The following is a 20,894-nucleotide window of genomic DNA, read 5'->3' as shown; positions in this document are numbered from 1 at the left end:
TTAATAGACTAAATTTTTCACATGAAAAGTGCTTTCTTATATCAAATTGAAGACACACACCCCTTTCCAATAAGTTTACACATCCTTTAACTATGCTTTTAAGTTTTAGCGGGGATATTTTATTTGAAGAATTTCCTGTATTATTAATGTTTGAAGAACAATTATCAAAGTTCTCTAATATATGCTTTGATGCAGTGTGTCTATTTAAACCACTGATTGACTTGTAAACTTTAGGGCACTAACTACATGCATGTTGCTTGACATTTTCTCTAAAGATATTAATCTCAGAAATAATAGAATCTATATATGTAATTATTTCAAAGTCATTTTTTAAAAATCCTTCTTCAATTATTTTAAACAAACATTCCAAATCAACATTTGCCTAAAAATCACAACTAAAACTTGCCATTTTTTAAAACTTGTGCAGAGTCGCCGGGTTGTCGCGTAGTTTTTAAGTTAAAATCGAAAAACCAATAGAAACGGTCCGTGTGTCCAGACTATATATTTTTGTAACTATAAAATTAAGCAAATATCTCAGGAGGTAAATAATCTACGGTACTGCTTAACAGGGATAACAGGATAAAAGTTGCTTCAAATAGTTAGAGACCAATATTTAAGATAATCATAAAAAAAACAAAAATTTATTGACATCATCTTTGTAAAGACTTCTGTATGTTTTTTATATTTTATTTTGTAACGGTTCTTAAATTTGGTATAATGCGTATGATGACGGTTTATACAAATTACACCAAAATATCACAAAAAAGAAAAATTTGTTAGTAAGATGCTGTTTTTGATGTTTTATAACTTATTATAACTTTACATACTCCAAAAATGTTGAAAAAACCCTTTATGATTTTAAATACTTAATGATTTGCCGAATGGCATGAAACCTAAAGTTCCGTAAAAATGTCCTACTTTTTCCATTTAAATATTTAATATACTTTGTTTTTTTTATAATTATCAATCACTCTTAAACCGTCAAAGAGCTCTTACAGAAAACAACATAACTCTCTCTATATCTGTCTCTCTCTCTCTCTCTCTCTCTCTCTCTCTCTCTCTCTCTCTCTCTCTCTCTCTCTCTCTCTCTCTCTCTCTCTCTAAAACTAGAAAAAAAAAAACTTTTGCACTATTATCAGCTAGACTTATATTCATCGAGAATTTTTAAAATCCATAAGATAATTTTTCAGCGTTCAAAAATTATGACTATATAAAATTTTCAAAATTTGGGGGTTAAGATTTCAGGGTTTTTTGTTCCCATTTTCTTATTAGAGTAATTTTTTTTTCGTAAAGAACCTTTTCGTCATACAAATGAACGTAAAAATATTTGGAATATTCTTTATTTTTAAAAGTTGGTTATTTCAAACTTTTAAAAAACTTTCTACGCCACTGTATATATATATAAATATATATATATATATATATATATATATTTATTTATTTTTTTGTTGTTGTTATTTTAGGTGCTCCCAGAAGTCCTTACGGTCTTATCACAGAGCACCGCGGGAGAGCATTTAACAAGACTTTCACGCATCCTTCCGTACCAATGTCGCTTATTTGGCTGGAGCTGGCATTGAACCTCGGACCTCTGGTTTCTGAGCCAGAACTCTAACCACTGCGCCACGGCTGCACAGTGGGCCAGTAGGTGGACAAAATGGGAAAAATTTTAGTTGTCTAATCTTGAAAACTTATTTAATTTTAGTATCTACATATATTAGGAGAAATCTATTGATAATTTATTTATATTAAATCCCTTAGTTACCAGGACTCTAAGCATTTGAATACTGAGATAAAATAAAAAAATAAAAAAATTATAAATAAGTAATATACGGTGACATCAACGTTGTGTTATATTTCAATTACATCTACGTTTTTGAAACAAAAAATTAGTACATGTTATTCTAGAGTATTTAGAGATAAGAAAAACCAATGTGTGAAATAAATTTGTCATAGCATGTTATCTCAGTTATACTTTGAAAATCACAGAATAAAAAAAAAAATTTCTTAAGAAAAAAAATTTCTTATGAAACTTATTTTTTGCCGCACAATAACTAATAATTATCACAATTTGCCATGTGTTGTCTTATATTTATTTGAGCTATATGATGCTTCAATCGAGTTTTAATTGATTGCTCGTCCCCTTAAATCCCCGTTCAGATTTTATGTATGTTTTAACTTGGTTGCTATGGTACTAAATTTTGCATAGCAACAACTCATTTTTACATTAACGTTGTTTTAACAGTATTTTACTTGCGCTAAATACACAATATTGGGGGTATGTGTTAAAATGAGATTCAGAATTCTTATGAGGTTAACTTTTTTTGGTTACTATGGATACCTTACTTTGCATAACATAGCAACAACATATTTTCGGTAGTTGTTAGTAATTTAATTACTAACACTGACAGTAATTTAATTACTTTTAATTTTAATTACTAACACTTGTAGTAACTTAATTACTAACAAGTATTAGTAGTCCAGGCGACATATATATTATAACATTTTACTTTTAAATACAAAATACTTGTTACAATAATTATTTAGATATGGTTTTGTTAAACTTAGACATTCATAATTTTCTCCAAAAAAACAATCTTAGTATTTCAAAACAAAATATTACTGAAGATATATTAAAATTTATTCAGCCAAAATTTGCTGATTTTAAAGACGTTGATTTTAGACATGCTGTTCAACGATTTGTTTACTTGTATAAAAAAAAGTGGAAATCTGCAAACTATACTGTGAAAAATTTTGAAAAAAAGTTTGTGAACTGGCTTAATGAATATTTAATTGTCAGAAAAAAAGACAATGAACCAACTGCAAGTAGACGTGGTCGAAAACCAGTTGCATTTGATAATAGTTCTAATAAAACTAAAAAACGGCGTGTATCTTGTTTAATTGAATCTCATTCATCCAATGAATTATTTTTTGCTGCTAATAAAAAATTTAGAGATGAATCTGTTGTTATTGCTGCCAAGAATGTTTTAAATATATCAAATACAGATAAAGCAACTAAATATTCAGCAGACGAAGCACTGGCTTTAATAATTGATGCAAGTCTGACAAAAGCTTCCTATCAATTGATTAGAAGCGGAGCCTTGGAGAAAGAATATAACATCTACCCCGCTTACAATGATGTCAGAGATGCAAAATTGAAATGTTATCCTGAAAACATAACAGTGGAGGACTATTCAGCTTCAGTTCCTTTAAAAGATTTAATGACTCATACTTTGCAAAGAATCTGTGCAGTTCAGGAACCTGTGCTAAGGCACTTGATATTGAACAACAAAGCAATAAAAACAATGACACTAACGTGTAAGGCTGGTTTTGATGGTGCTACTGGCCAAAGCATTTATAAACAAGTTTTATCAGAACCCGACATTAACAGAGATTTAAAGCGCGAAGTCCCATTGAATTTGAATGGATTTAACAACAGCAACGAAAAGGTGCCTATTTGGAGAAATCAAAAGTCGTCCTCCACAGCCTATTGTAGACCCATAAGATTTGCATACAAAATGGAATCCAAGGAATCTGTGATTGAAGAAGATCAGTACATTAAAAGTGAGATAGAAAGCTTGGGTATGATTTTATTAGAGGTTTGCGGATCTTCTATTGAAGTGAATTGTATTATTGAACTTACAATGATTGATGGGAAGGTTCAAACAATATTATCTGAAAAAAATAACTCATACCAATGCTGTTCAGTGTGTGGTGTCTCTCCAAAAAATATGAATAGTCTTGATATCCTTAATATAGATTATACTAACAGAGAGTTCAAATATGGTCTTTCCAGTCTTCATGCATGGATTCGATTTTTTGAGATGTTATTGCACATTGCATATAAAAAAGAAACAAGAAAGTGGCAAGCAAGATCTAAAGAACACAAAGAAAAGGCATCTGTAGCTAAACAAAAGATTCAGACTGATTTTATGAACAAAATGGGACTTGTTGTTGATTTCCCTAAAAGTGGTGGTTCTGGAACAAGTAATGATGGCAATACCTCAAGGCGTGCTTTTGCAGCATATGAACAAACAGCTGAAATTCTGGGTATTGACCAAAACCTTATATTCAGATTTTACATTATCTTGGTAACGCTCTCTTCAGGATATGAAATAGACTGCTTAAAGTTCAAGGATTATTGTTTTGACACTTTTAGACTATATGTGTCCCTTTATCCATGGTATTACATGGCTCAATCAGTTCACAAAGTATTGATACATGGACATGACATAATTAAAAGCCTTACATTACCCATCGGACTTATGTCAGAGGAAGCTCAAGAGGCTAGAAATAAAGACTTTAAATCTTATAAAGAAAAATCTTATAAAATCTTATCAACAAATACTGATCTTATCAATAGACTCCTAGTTTCCAGTGATCCTGTTATTTCATCATTGCGTAAATCAACATCACACCAAACAAATCATAAAGCATTTCCTTCAGATGTTTTGCAATTACTTAAACAATCTTCAAACGATATTATTATTTTATAATTTTTTGATGTAATTTAAAATTGATAACGTTTTCTTGCACTATTTTTTGCTTTTATTATTCCTAAAACATTATTTACCTAAATACTCAATTTTTATTCAATATAGGTGGGTCAAAAATCGTTTAAGATATTCAAATACCAATTTACCACTTTGTAACTAAGGAAAGCATCCGGTAACTAAGCAATATAAGTATCCATAACAACTAAATTTAAAAAATTATTATTTTTGTAAGAAGTGTGATCTCATATTGGTACTCATGCCAAATTTAGTGAATATAGCACTTATAAAATATCTGCAGATAACAAAAGTAGGTTGTTGCTAAGCAAAATAAAGGTATCCATAGCAACGAAATAAAAAAATATTACCTTCATAAAAAGCGCAGACATCATATTAGTACTCATACTAATTTTAGTGAATATAGCTCTAATATTAAATTAGTTATGAATTTTGTCCAGTAAAAGTTCATTCTGGCCCACTGTGGGCTGCTCTCTCGCTCTTTTTCTCTCTCTCTCTCTTTCTCTCTCTCTCTCTCTCTCTCTCTCTTTCTCTCTCTCTCTTTCTCTCTCTCTCTCTCTTTATATATATACATATATATATATATATATATATATATATATATATATATATATATATATATATATATATATATATATATATATATATATATATATATATATATATATATATGTATATATATATATACATATATATTCAAAATCTATAAGTCGCTTTTTCAATCAGAAAAGTTTCGATAATATTTTAACTACTTTTTGTTGTAGTAAAAACATTTTAATCAAAATATAATATTTTCTTTTTTTTGATGATTTTTTTATAGGTTATACTAAGTATAATTTTATATTTGTTTTTAAAAACTTTAGGGATAAAATTCAATATAGTCACTTTTTTATCGGCCATAGATAGTTTTTTTTTTGACTTTGAAAATCTTACATTTTTGTTAAAAACAAATTAATTTTTTAAAGTACAGTCTTTACATTTTTAATAACAATGGGCTTTGTAGATCATGTCTTCTAAACACAATATATCCTCAAATATGCAATTACAAAATGTAAATAATATTGCAGATGTATGGGAGAGACAGAGTCTGATTGGCCGCAGAGATAGACACATATATTTAACTAATCGAGACTTTCAATCGAGACTTTCAATTACATTATGTAGCACAAAAATGCTTTTTTTTATTCTTTTTAAAAATTTAGCAATTTCATACAACCAAAGTGTTTTTTCTTCTTCATAATAGTTTAAATAATTCAAAAATATAAATCCAAAAGTAAACCTGAATAATATGTTGAGTGACATTATTTTGTATGTTTTTTTTTTTATATATTTTTTATTGTGTATTTTGTATGTCTTAATGAACAAAACTATAAAAAAAAATTATATAATAAATTTTTCTTCAAGTTTTTTTACTAATATGTGGTTATTGGTTATGTGTTCGTATATAAATAAGTATTCATATATAAACAACTCGTTTGACTTGCTTAGACATATTTTCCCTACAACTAGCAAGCGTAAAACTTTTCTGTAAGAATATGGTGTGGCGATTGTTTGTTTTTAGTGGTTAGTGTGGTTTTCAGTACCACGTGCTTTGTAGCAACAGATGAACTGCATCAAAGCCATGCCATAAAGGAGAGTGGGATGCAAATATGCAAATAGCTTACACTTTCTTTCTTCATGTAGCTCACATGAAGCTTAAACGGACAAATATAGTGTGGCATTCGTTTTGATTTAGTATGATTTTAATGCCATAAGTACTAAAGACAAACATTCACAGAACCGAAGCTATAACAAAAGGAGAGTACTACACATATGGTTAGTGTGCAACTGCCATATATATCCCACATTAAAATATCTTATCGGATATACTGTTGAATAGTGCAAATATAAAAACCAACTCCGTTTAAACAAATATTAAAAAACTCAAAAGCTATATATAGAAAATACAAAAGTTTACAATTTAAAAAAAAATAATTCTTTTATTATACATGGAATTGCAACTGAATTTTTTGGTTTTATAAGATACTATTATACTCAAAACAAATTTTAAAATAGTAATTTAGAAAGTTGCGAATATGTTATATAATATGGTTTTGAATAAAGTCAGCACTATTTTTTTAGGTTTTGTCCGCCACCTTGTTCATTAGTGTGCAATGATGAGACTGTGGATTTTTCATTGTCGACATAGATTATATATAACTTAGCCTACCAAGTTTATAAGAGTTTAGATAAAAATGTATAGTAAAACATGTTTGTGAATCACCACGCATTTTTGGAAGTGCAATTAAAATCTTACAGCATAAATAAAACCAGCTAGTTTGATTAAAGGATAAATTAGAGTCTTACTAAATTTTATTTAATTAGTTTCTAGAAAATTTATATCATTAATTTCTCAACATTTTGTTTTTAACTCTAATAATTAAAAATGTAAATAAGAGATTTTATAAAACTAAAAAACAAAATCTAGTTTGAACAAAAGCCTAATAAATTTACTTTAAAATACTCTGCTAACAGATGAATTAAATTAGAAACTTAATGAATTAAAGTTCTTGCAATAGTGAGATCATATAAACTAAAATAAATTGTTTTAAATTAATTGTAAGTTATTAAAAGGTGTTATTAATTCTAAAAAGATTTTGTCCCATGAAAGAGCAACTGGCAAACATCTGACAATGTTGAATTCATATAACGCCCACGTGAACGCAAAATTTCTATTGCAACCTTCACAAATTTTTCTTTTAAATTATATTTCAAAAAATCTAATTTTATTTTTTTGCATGGAGGAGTATAGCTGCATTCACCAAACTCTGTTTTTAATTTATTACAATTGCTTTGTAAAGAAAAACTGCTATCACATGGTGAACTCCTATTTGAAAAATTCTTTCTGTTTAAAACTTCTTTTTTATCACTTTGAAAAATTCTAACAAAACTAGAGTAGGCATCTTCCTCTTCTTTATTTAAAAAAAAAAGTCCACCGCCGATTACAAAAAGTTGAGCAATCATATTATTATCTAATAATTTATTTTTGCATTGAGGAAGAGCAAGACAACATCGATCAATTAATATACTTTGACCACGGCGCAGACGAGGTGCAAACATATGTAATCTAACATCACAGTTAGTTTTTGAACGAAAAATTGGAATTAACTCATTTGCTTCAAAAGAACAAATAACAACATAGGTGGCATGGTCAGATTCATTCTTAGGAGCAACTACTATCACCCAAGAAATCTCAAAGAGAAAATCATCACCTCCATTGGTATCTTCAATAACCATTGTGAACTCATTTGTTACGAAAAAGTTGCGACTCCAGCCACAAATTGGCATCAACTCTGAAATTCGACCTGTATTTTGAAATAGTTTAATAATAGACAAAATCTCTACACAATTTTCTTGATTTATAGCACCAGTATCGGCTAAATCTCTAACTTCTTTTGATAATTTTGGTTTATGCGGACTTTGACGAGGAGGACGCTCAACCTGACGTTCTTCCTCCAGTTCAGCTTCAAGTTCTCGTTCTTGTTCTTCGTCAAGAATATTAGCAAAACGCTTATATTTAGAAACATATTGTTTGCAACGAGAGATAATATTTTCACCAAATAATTTTAATATTTCCAAAAAGGTTTCCGTTGCTTTGTATTTTTTTTTTAACAAATTAACACGTTTATTTAAACTATTCTTAACAATTTTAGGAACGTATTCTAATGATCGAGATCCTCCGTAAAACTTCTCCAGGTTTATCACTTCGTCTTCAGAACACCTTTCACCAAGTTTTTGAAGACTATCCAATGTTAAATTTCTTTCAAAATCATCGTTTTTAGACATAGATGTTTCAACAGCTTCTTTTGATGCATATCGAATACCTTGAGAGGACCAATGCAAAAGTCCGTCACGAACAGCATTACAGCTGTTATATAATGACCATTTTAAAATATCAGCTGTTTCTGGGTTTCTGTCAGAAGATTTCATTTGACTTTTAATAGATATGTGAACGTCTTTTGAGGCGCAGAAATAAACACTATGTCCATTCCCCAGTAATCGCATACGCATGCAAGCCTGAACAAGACGGTCTTTTGTAAGTCCTTTTCCCAACGTAACACAAGCAATTGCGTTTACGGGAAATTTTAAATCTGTTCCCCTGGTATGAATATCATCAAGATAAACGACACACTTATTGAGTTTGTAAAAATACGGAGAAACAGAAAGTAACGAAGTACGGCCTTTTCTATCACAAACCATTAATTTATCATCTTGGTCAAAATATACTGCTGCAGACACTTCAGAAGTTAAAGAACGGTTGAGCCATTCCAAAGCAACTTTTTTATTGTCCATCTTCAACATTAGCGCACCTACATCAATTAAAACACAAGCTTTTGTTTTATATAGCTTCTTCAAAACACAGTCTTCAATAGTATCTACACTCGAACTTATGTGATAATAGGTTTTATTTTCAGGGCGAAGTAAAAAGCTTAAAACCATAGCATTTGTACCTGATATTTTTGACAAATCGTTTTGCTTAATGTTTAATGGAAAAAGCAATTGTAGTTCATTTGTGCCACTGAACCCAGTAGTGTAGTTTTTATATTCATGTTCATATTTTTTATTTAAACATAAGTCCCATGCTGATGTTAAAATTTTAACAGGAAATTGCTTTGCTTCTCGTGGATAAACCACTTGGTTTAACCAAAAATTTACAACATTCATGCTGTATCTTAATAAAGAATATAATTTTTTCTTTTGTTCAATACTATCTAAATTTACGCCATTTAACTCGTGCAAATAGTCTGGCACATTAGCTATTCCAATAGCTGTAATCCATTGCTCATATCGAACCTCTTTGTTTGTGGTTTTGTCTAAATGAATGAATACCTCATCCAGCTGGCTTTCACTAAGGCCACTCATATAGTAACTAACTTGAGTCAAAATAATTGCTATATCAGGATGACCAAACTCAGTTCTTTCTGAGGCAACATCTTTAGCACGAAATGGTACAGCCATTTTTGAAATGGTATTTGATAAATTAACACCAAAGTTAACTCTCCATCGTTTTTGAAGTGCCAAGTGTAAAACTTCAAAAAAAAGCAGTCCACGTAATATTAGCAACTCTTCTTTTAAAATAGTATTTTTATTAAAAAGCTTAGATAAACGTTTGTGCTTCTCTGGATCACTGATGTCGTTAGAGGTAATAAATAATTTAGCAAGCTCCTTATCATGTTGTTTTATTTTTGCCGCTACTGAAACTTCCGGAACCTCATTATTAAGAATGGAGTCAACAATTAGACAACACAAATCTTCATACATATTCTTGTTGCTGCTTAGAAAGCGAATATGTGAAAATGAATCGTATCGAGAATTGTCAGCATAATATTCAATATAACTTTCTCCGTACTTTTTGAATAATTTGTCAATAAATTTATTGACTAATTTTAAAACTGCTTGAGAAATTATCCACCTCAGTTCACCACTGTCAACAAGTCTCTGTTCACCAAGGGTGTAAACAACCTGATATTTAACGTTTAATATTTCATCTGCTTCATCTAAAACATCCCGGATATGTTTCTGAAGCCAGCAACGCAATTGATAAAAACTCTCTGCATCTTCAGATTTTTTACGACAATGCTCTAATGTTTTTAAATTAAGCGATAAGCGGTATTCAGGGGTTGTCAACATTATCCCACGCCTCTCAAGGCATTCTTCATAAACTTTTAGTATTTTTGAAGGCTTAAAGTTCAAATCTCTTCGACACGGCACTATGTAAACTCGTCTGTTAAGAAGTCCACCTAGTCTATCCACAAGTAGTTCAAAATTTGTGTTTAAAAGAGAGCGCAACACAGTTACTCTAATAACGTGCTCCGATGTAGCTAACGAAGCTGCAAGTAATGGGACAATAACACTGGTTTTTCCTTCTCCCATGTTTAACTGTTGAACAAAGTTTTCATTTGCATTTATCATGCTCTGAGCAACATCAATTTGTATGGGACGAATTAAGAAGTTTGCTTCAAGTTCAAGAATGAGCCATTCAGGGTTTGACGAAGGAATCCAATTTTCATGACCTACATTTATCATTTCTCGGTAGAGAACAACAGGAGAGATTTTATTTTGAATTAGCTTAAGACACCGAATTGCTCTTTGTTCAGTAGTCCAGGATACAATTAATGCACCAATACGATTGATAACACTTTGCGAAACTGCATAATTAGCATCAATTGCAAGTAATGTACAAGACAAAGATGTTAAAGGTAGTATACACGGGATTATGACTACAGGCGTTACTCTTCTCCATAATCCTCCATATAAAAGAGCATAATCTACATTGTTATTATATTGCGGCATCATAGCATCCTCAACTTCATTCCACAATATTTTGGATGCAGAATTACTAGTTTGTAAACAACTTTGAAGTTCCTTAATTGTTTCAGCATTTTTAAAATCTTCTTCATTTAAATATGAATAATCGTTTTCAAATAAATTTTTGCAACTATTTTCTAAATTTATTTTCATAAATTTTAATATATCATCATTATCATCATGGTCACCCGTCATAGATTGAAGAATAGACAACACTTCATCAGATTGGTTTTTTATAGTTAAAGAATCACAGCAGGTCTTGGAGTATAAAATTGATTCAGAAGACATCTGTCGATACAAATTTATTGCATTTTGATTTTCGTTAAGATTAGTTATCGGAATTTTGATTTTGTACGCGCATGAGAGAAATGGTTCAATATTTCTAGGATTAGACAAATTAGGAGCATGAATTTCATTAATTGATGTTACAGTTTCAAATGTAAGAAAAGAATTTTTTAGGCGAATTTGACATTCTACTTCATTAAAAAAAGATTTAAGTTTACTATTATTATTCCATCTTGAGAATAAGTTCTTGACTTTGTTTTCTATTCTATCAATGTTCACAATATCTTTTAACGGCATCGTTAATATTAATGAAAATGAATAGTAATTTACAGCTTGATTATTATCGGAATTGTATATCGTTGTCTCGCCAACTGAATGAAAATCTACAATTTTTGTTTCCCATTGTTTTTGGGCCATATCTCCTATTGTCTTAATTGCATTTTGTTCAAAATTCTCAAAACTTTTTTTGTACTCTGAACACTTTTTGATAAGATTGGTATAATTAATTTCTTCTTTAATTACTTTGTGTATTTCATTTAATTCAAACTCGGTCTCATTAAGGTGCTCATATTCTCTTACAGACGGAGGATTTACTTGAATTTGAAGTATAGATACTGCTAAAAGGCTAAACAGCAAGTTAATGTTTTCACCGTTAAAAGCTAACGAGGATAACAAAAGACAAAAATCAAAAAAATCTTTATATACATTTTGAGCCAAATCATATAACTGTAAGTAATTGTCAAGCAAATCAAAATTTTTAAGTGTAAACACGGATGGTAATGAAAATACTAGGGAACCTTTTATACTTTCTCTATCTTTGAAAAGAACCCATAAATTAGAAGGAATAAAACTAACACCATTTCGTTTATAATAATCTTCCATTATTAAACGTGAGACATTATTCTCTAGACGATCATTAGTGTAAGACCACGCCTCTTTTCTCTTTGGAACTCCGCCAATAAACTTCTCGTTTTCAACGTCTAAATGAGCGCATGAGTTTAACTGTGTTTTGTAACGCCAGTATGCTCTTTTTGTTAGGATGTTTTCTTGTTGTTTTGTTTCTTGCTGATTTATTGGAAATAATTCTTTATTCATATCAGCATTGTAAAGTAAAATATTTGATGCTAAAACCAAGCCCTCGTAACCATATGTTGAGTAAAGATCTGGAAACCAGGTGACAGATTGCAAACTTTGCGAATACACGGAATTTTGTTGGCGTCTTGGAGCTAAATTTGAAATGTTTTTTAGAGTACGGATTGCGTTTAGATCAAATGGTCTACAGGAAAAAGTACGTCCGATCTGCAACAAACGCATTGAAGATTCAGTTCCTGTTAATCTTGTAAATGGATCTGGAAGCGAACTGGAGGTTACAGCATGAAGTAGAGAGAGGTAAAGCCAAGCTTCTTGATTTGTTGGACCACGGAGTTCACAAAGTCGGTCATCGATATTGTAAGAAAATTGAGATGGAGAAAGTAATTCATTAAGGTCAATTCTCACATTTTGATGAACAGAAAATTTTGTCAACTCAAATTTTTGAGAATGTGGTACAATTAAAACTTTTTGTTGACCCATACAATTGCTATCAAACAATAGTTTATCCTCATGCAGTAAAAGGCTATTTTCCAGTCCAATAAGTGTTCCAATATTACCTTGGTCATTTGCTACAATTAAACCAATGTGTTCTTGAGAAAATAACTTTCCAGTAGTTACTTCAACTTTAAAGCTTAAATCCATTCGAGGTAATTCAACGATAAGTAAAAACTTGACTTCTTCTGTTTCTTTTTGCTTTTTAACTTCTTTTGCTTGATGTTGTTCTTCTTCCATTTCTCTATTGTTTTGTTCTGTTAGGAACTGTTCTTGATCTGTTTGCATGATTTCTTGATTTGACTGATTATGTTGGCATTTTTTGTCTATGATTTCTTTTTCTGGTTGATCATGTTCTTCACTTATCTCCATTTTTTCTTGTTCCACTTGATACTGATCTTTTTCATTTTGCGACAGTTCAAACTCTGATTTACTTACCCATATATGTACATAATCTCTAAGTTCAAGGCGATATAGGCAACCATAAATTTCTTTGAAAGTATTACTATTAATATCAACTAAGCATCGCTTTCTTTGTAAATCCTCAATAGTTTTATCAGTCACGTTAAACCGATAAGGGAAGTGCTCTTCAGATTCAGCATTAAAAAAGTTAGCGTCATCAAATCTAATAGGTCGAAATAATATGATATTTCTTTTTTTACACAACCAGTGACTGTATTTGTTAATAAGCAAGTTTGGGAAAAGTCCATTAAACAAATCGAAAGGAATCAGCTCGCATTCGTAACCTGAGCTAGTCCGTTCTACAATAACTGGTCCGTGTTTTCGAATAGAAAACAAAAATCTCGAGCTCTGAAAACTGTGAACACTTATAAATGAAGAAAATTGTCCCGCAGATGGTTGCACATCAATAACATGTTTATCGAAAATTCTTTGGTAAACAGATGAGTTAGTAATAGCATCTGGAAGTCGTCCAACAAGATTTCCGTCTACGAGAAACTTTCCACTTAAAATATTAATTTGTAACGTTACTGATGAGTTGTTGTAATCAAAAGTATTATAATACCATGTTTGAGATGGCTGTGGATGTGGTACCCAAGGATGTCTACATTTACCTTTGCAAAAATCTCCCCAATGAGAGGCCAAAAATTCGTCAAAAATATAAATATTTTCTAAAGCAAACGTGTTTCTTGCAACATTTTCAATACGCAGTCCTATATGTCTGACTCGTCGAAGCAAATTTGTTCTCTCTATATCAAAACAAGTGCTGCCCAAATGAATATTATCGTGAATTCGAGCTACTGAATGAAGCCATTGAACTAGGGATTCTTTATTATTTATATATTCGTAGCGCCTATCAACGTCAAAAGTAAGCGCTGCAAATGCAGCAACATCTATTAATTTTAAACGTATTTCTTGGACTTCATTTATGCTTGCTGTCATTGATTTAGAGAGGAAACTTTCAATTTCGACAGCCCAATTTTGAGCAATTAATCGGCATTCAGATAATAATTCAGATGCTTTAGAATAAACTTTATCACTTGACAAAGAAAAAATTCTTAGAGTTATTATAATTACAATATGAAGTTGATTGTGTTTCTTCCAATTTTTACTATTGTTTTTTAAAAAAGTAGATAAACATTCCAGCAGCGCATAACAAAATTCATCATTTTTAAGATCAGAGTGACTTTCAAAAAATAAAACTGGATTATTAGTATTGTCCGCTATTTTTACCTTATCTTTTTTAAGTGCAGGTCCGGCTTGCCATAGCGCCTGAGCAATCAAAGCAAACACAGATGATTTTTCAAAACTTAATGAACGCATTTCGATTGCTTTTAGCATTTTTCTAATTTGTAAACGATGACCAGCACGCAATGAACCAAATACTTTGTATTCATCAAGTTTAAGATTTAAGGGGCACTCTACCTGAGATGATAGAACTTCATTTTCTGTATGCGTTGTTTCAGCAATCCATTTCTCATTAATTTTATATGGTTCGTTCCAAGCTTTCATTGTGCAAAACTTTTCTTTCATTTGTTTATACTGAACATTTATAAATTCAATGTTTTTATATTTAGTAAATTTACAATTGATAAAGGGTTTAATGGTGAGACCACAAGGTTCAAGAACATCTTCAACAACTGAGGAAGCAGTTATTTTATGAACTTTAAAGCGGGATGACGAAATCAATGAGGAATCACTTCCTATGGAAACTAAAGATTTTTGGCATTCTAAACTGACCCAAGAATACAACTGTGGATGTGTCCGCCACGGCTGTTTAATGTAAACGTTTCGAAACTGTTTTCCATCTAGCCTTTTATGAATCAAAAAGAGAGCATCTCGAAGACATCTTATACTGACTGGTATACTTAGTTCAAACACTACAGCATTTTGCTTCCAAAGGCAGTCTTCAGGAATTGGGTCTTCATTTACATAAATTTTAATTAAATTAGCTTCATCACGTATTTCACATTTAAAGCAAGTAAATTTTTTGTCTCCACAATACTTGAAATGGCTTTTACGCTCTTGTTTTGCCATCAAACTTTGATAGTTCTCAAAGTTTTGTTTAAATTCACTTTCTTTTTTTTCACGTCGTTTCTGTGCGTACAAAAGAATCTCTTTTCGTTTTTTTTGCATTGCTTCATCTTCATTGGCAAATTTTGGTCCAAACGAATCAGAATTCAGGCTGTTTGATAAAATACATGGATAATTGGCTAACTTATTTCTTTCTTTAAAATACGCTTTAACGGAGTTTAAATATTTCATGTCTTCAAGTAATGGTGTTAGTAAGCTATCAAAGTAAGTTTTTCCCAAACTTGTATGATAGTCAGCCAGTAATGGAATTTTTTTTACAGCTATAGAGTCCAAAACGGCTGTTATTAGAAGTAGTGTTAAAACCATTCGACTTAATCCAACTGGATCATTAACGTAAAATTTTACACTTATTTCAAGGTATTTTTGGAACAAATTAAATATTTCAGAACTGTTTTCATGAAACTGCGTTATATTGAGCGGAAAATCTTTCCACAATACTATTCTCACCCAAACTTCAAAATCATAAAGTTTTATTTCTGTGTCGTTATTTTGATCAACGTTTTCAAGAAAACTAATATCAAAAAGAGGAATGGCATTATTCCAGCGGTTTAAACATTCTGGAATTTTTATATTCGATTTTGAATTTTCTTCTTCTTTAAATGCTTGGTTTATTCGGGTAGCGGCTAGTTCATTTAAGTTATGAGTTGTATGTTCAAGTAGACGAAGCTCTGAAACATTAACCATTGACAATTTACAACAACTTTTTGCGTGGTTAATCCAGCGACTGTCTGCTTCCTCTTTCATTTTTTTTAAAATATCACGTCCATTTTTAAATATAATATTAACCCATTTAATTGTTTGATCAGATAATTTTATGTTTTGGTTAGAATTGTCAATATAACTTTTCAACTTAATCATTCTTCTACTTACCTTGCTTAACATCTGCATAATAATATCATTATCATCAAAAGTATCTGGTAGATCGTTAAGAAAACTAGACATGATATAAATCATCAAAGATTTGTAAACAACTGTTCCTTCATTTTTTCCGAGCTTTATCACAAGCATTATTTGAAGAACGCATTTAATTGCGAACCATTCTCCAGAACGGCGCCAAGGTTTTTCAAACCCTTTTTCATATAAAACTTCGTGTCGTATTACTTTTTGAACACTTTCAAAATTTTCATCTCCTTGTATCATTCCAGACATTGCTCCCAACAACCAAGAAATAACATACACAGGTTCAGCAACATCAAAACAATCAGGATATTCAACACCAGCTTTTCTAGCTTTTGTCAATATATCTTCTGATGAATTATTGCTCAATACAGCAACTTGCCTAGAGAACGCATCAGATAAGAATCGATCGAAAGGAATCCAAACTGCTCGTTCAGGAAAAGTTTGAAACAGGTCTCCTTCAACCAAAACCTTTTGATTATTTGGTAAAGCTCTAAACACACTCATAAGAGCATTTTCATTGTGTTCAGATCTCCTTACAGTTATCACAGAATTATGAGCTCGAGTATAAATTGCAAATGTTTGACCAGGCTGCAAAGAAAGGAGTGCGTCTTTAACTTTAACTTCCTCTACCGATCTCACTTGTATATTTTTCCATATTTCCATTGTCTTTCTAACAAAATTTAAACCTAACATTGGCATTTCTATGTTTGGCAAATGATTAAAGGTTAACTGCACTAATTTTCCTAAACAATCTTGCTCTTCCTCTTTGTGTGGCAGTCGTCGAGTGAGAAATACATTATGAATGAAGTGTTCATATTTTTCATTCTGAAAATGTTCTTCTTCCATACTTTCTAAATTGAAATTTTTTTATATACAAAACATTTTTATTTCATTTTTTAATACATCAAATACTTGTAATCAAATTTTGAAAAATATAATAAACTTGAAATTATTATTCAAAAAACGTAATAAATTCGAAATCAAAATTCAAAAAATATTATTAGTATAATATTAAAAGCCAATTACTATAATATAACTAATTTTTTTTATAATTTTTTTTTATTTATATTTTCACAACTACATATTGATTCAAATTTAAATTTTTTTGCAAGAATTAGTTAACATTTCATTAGTTAAGAATTAGTTAAAATTTCAGGAAATATTGCATTTAATTGAAATCCGGGTGAGAAATTTCGAGTTTTTTAATTACATTTTAAAAAACTTAGTTTTTGCCACTTTTGCAAAGGTGGCGAAAACTAAAAACGAACTGCAATGGTGGCGAAAGCTAAAAATTTGAAAAAAAAAAGGGATTTAATGCATTGAATCGATTTTTCTGGCAGGGGCGAGAAATTTCGCACAACTTTTGTAGTTAATACCAAACATCAAAGAAACCTAAAAGTCTCTTTAAAAATACCAAAAATGTTGCGTGACATTGTGCGGTTAGCTGGTTATCAAAGCTAAAAAGTACAAAATTATGAAGTTTTGTCAATTTTAAAGGAGTTTTATAAGAATTTATTCCAAACGTTAAGGAATACTATTTTTTTGCAGGATTTTTAGCCATAGTATGTATATAGTTTAAAAATGCAAAGAAGGTGATACCTATAGCCGACTCAAATTTAGAGTCCACACTATAGCGAAATATTTCCTACGGAAAAAAAAGTACATCTGAAACTGATTACACTTTTGAGTCCACTATACCTTGTACAGCTATAAGTTAAATTTCGAAAATATTTTTTTGATATCTTACAAAAAAAAAAAAAAGGAGAAAAGGTAGGACCGAGTCTTTCGGTGTTCAAGTAAAGTACATTTTAAAGATAGTGAAAACTTAAAATTTTGTAGTATTGATACTGAAATCATTTAACAATATTTTAAAAAAAGTTAAAAAAAATACGGTAAATGAAGTCTGGAAACACGCTCAAATAGAAAAGTTGGGTCCCTTACCCTATATAAATGATTTTCATAATATATTAAACTTAATAAAAATTAATCGTGGGATTTGGAATTTCATTAATAAATCTTTTCTTATTTAAAAGTCATAGATATTTCAAGTCTTTCGAACAAAATTCAGACCCAGCATTGGCATTTCTATGTTTGTTAAATGATTAAAGGTAAACTGTACTAATTTTCGAAATAACTTTTTTCTCCGTTGGGTCTTTTGCACCATATATGAATGAATAAAATAAAATTAATTTTTATTTAATTTAAACATGAAATTATTTTTATATTTTTTTATTTTATAAGTTTCAAGTTTATATTTTTATATTTATAAATATTATGAAATTAATTTCATAATTGAACCGGTGAAAAGAAGAACAGTACTAGTCCAATACTTTCATTTCAAGAATCAATGTTTAAGTATTGTTCTTCGACTAGTTTAAATCTACTTTATAGTAAAAAATAATGAAAGAAAGATGGACTAGTATTATTTTCGTAGTAGATGCAGAGATCGACATAAGTTAAATGAAATTATGTAAAAAAGTGCAAATAACAAAAATTGGCCAATTCAGTTAGGGATGACTTTTTTTACTTGCACGAGTTAATTTTTTATCAAAAAGTAAATTACATAAGTAATTTTAATCCTTTAATGTAAATTTATATTTCCGTATAAGTAATTAATTTTTTTGAAACGATTATTTCTTTATAATGTGAGTTTTTTTACTTTCAAAAGTAAGTTATGTAAAAGGTTACATCAAAAAGTAACTTACTTTTACATATAAAAGTAAGTCACATGAAAAAGCTGTTTACTTTTACATTTATAAGTTAATTACTTTTGAAAATTACATTTCATAATAAAAAAGTTCGTCTAACTGTAATTTCTGTTTATCTATAAAAGTAACTAATTAAAAAAAAGTTATATTGAAAAAAAACTTGCAGATAAAAGTAAATTACATAAAAGTAATATACTGCCGAATGTAAATTAAATTTACAAATAAATAATATTTTTTAAGAAGGAACTTTTTATTTTAAAAGTAATAACAAACCTTTATTAAAAATAAGTTTTATAAAATAAAATTTAAATTACATTAGCTTACATTTCATATAATTTGTAAAGTAAATTAAAAGTAATTTATTTCAAGTAAGTTAGTAAATTCACTTATATTCTACAATAACTTTGACAGGATCTTTTACAACAGTAATGCAAAAGAGTAAAGGCTAGAATTCAGATAAATCTGAAAAATGGCAGTGAGGAAGCACATATACCTATGAGAGACTTTTTTATATTTTTTTTTTATTTAGGTGCCCCAAGAATTCCTTACGGTCTTATGGCAGAGCACCGCGGATAAGCATTTAATTGGAAATTCGCGCCCCCTTTCTAACCGATGTCGCAAAATTTGACTTAAGGCTATAAGACAATTAATGCTAATAAATAAATATAAGGTTTTAACTGACTCAAAAATATCATCCGAAATAAAGGTTGGTTTTACAAATTTATAACAACAATAAAAGTTTTATGTTAATTACCATTATTATTTTAATATTAATGACAGGAGCATATATGTATGTGTATGAACTGTTTTCGGATAACTCGTGCCCACTTAGTATTTGTATTTATATAATATAATAATTTCAAATATAATTTACAAAACACAGTTCTCAAAGTTCTTAAAAGAACAGAGCAATGAATTATTAGAATTTATATAACTATATGAATATACAAAAAATATTTATTTGTATAATATACCTAATTAGTTTTGTTGAATAACAGCGTACTCATTCAAAAAATTCTTCAAACCTACTAAGCTCCGAAAAATGAGTTAAATCTAGTTTTTAATCATTATTCGAAAATCTAAACTAATTTATACGTATTCGTTAAATCTGTTTATGCGTTTTTAATGAATTTCCTAGAAATATACAATTCTATGAATAACTAATAACTATATATAAATATTAAAAACAATCATTTTTATGAAACATAATTAAAATTTCATAAATTCAAATACAAAATCTTAAAACTTTTGATAGCCAAACAATTTTAAAAAATTTGGACTTTGAACAACGCAACAAGTAACTGTGGCTCCATGGTCATAGTGTATACTTTAAGGGTGCATCCCCATTAAACTTTCATGGATTTTGCATAGCTTAACTGAGATTACAGAAACTGTGCGTTGTTCGTTATTTATGGAACTATTTAGTAATCATCGATAGTTTGAGGTATTTTCGTAAATATTGAGTTGAGCAAAACTTGCGCTGAACTTTAAAAAGATCTTAAACAAAAAAAGTTCAATTTATCTTAAACAAAAAAAGTTCAATTTACTTTTTTGATAAACTAAATTATTGTAATAAATAATTTTACTTGTAATTAAAAAATTTAAAACTACTTTTTGTTAAAGAGAATGTAGTTTCTAACAAATTAAAATTAGCGAATATTGCTGGAAATTTTTAACAGCTTTATTAAACAACACCAAAAAATTTATAAAATTCACCTATTGAATCTTGATAAATAATTTTCGACTATTCTTAATTTATTTAGTAACCTTATCATTCTGGAAGATCCTTGTGGTGCGGATTCAAATAAAAACTGTAATGTTTTTAGAACGAACGGTTATTCCTTAATAAAATTTTTGACTTAAAAAAATACCAATTTAAAAAGAAACAATGACTGTACTAGCCCTTTGTTATCAGAGCTGTATTAATGGGTATGCGAGAGTTGCGGTCACACGAGCCAAAACTTAATTAGGGCGGAATACAATAATTTGCAATCAAAGAGTATGTCTG

General features: G+C 29.6%; 1 protein-coding gene across 1 annotated transcript; it reads right to left on the bottom strand.

Moving 5' to 3' along the window:
* Positions 1–7,062: 7,062 nt before the first annotated feature.
* Positions 7,063–19,962, bottom strand: LOC136091250 (uncharacterized). The gene is made up of 2 exons (XM_065818566.1): positions 19,861–19,962; positions 7,063–17,029 (listed from the first exon to the last, which is right to left on the bottom strand). Exon 2 carries the CDS (start codon positions 17,022–17,024, stop codon positions 7,134–7,136), a length of 9,891 nt encoding a protein of 3,296 aa, XP_065674638.1. The 5' UTR covers positions 17,025–17,029; positions 19,861–19,962; the 3' UTR covers positions 7,063–7,133.
* Positions 19,963–20,894: the final 932 nt, after the last annotated feature.

This window comes from Hydra vulgaris, chromosome 14 (assembly GCF_038396675.1).
Source record: "Hydra vulgaris chromosome 14, alternate assembly HydraT2T_AEP".
In the NCBI taxonomy this organism is placed as follows: Eukaryota; Metazoa; Cnidaria; class Hydrozoa; order Anthoathecata; family Hydridae; genus Hydra; species Hydra vulgaris.
The sequence above is the reverse complement of the archived record's forward strand: the minus strand, read 5'-3'. Positions and strand labels throughout refer to the sequence as shown.

Bases quoted from the DNA above. Each gene is read 5' to 3' on its own strand.
- LOC136091250 (XM_065818566.1), bottom strand. From the start codon at position 17,024: ATGGAAGAAGAACATTTTCAGAATGAAAAATATGAACACTTCATTCAT.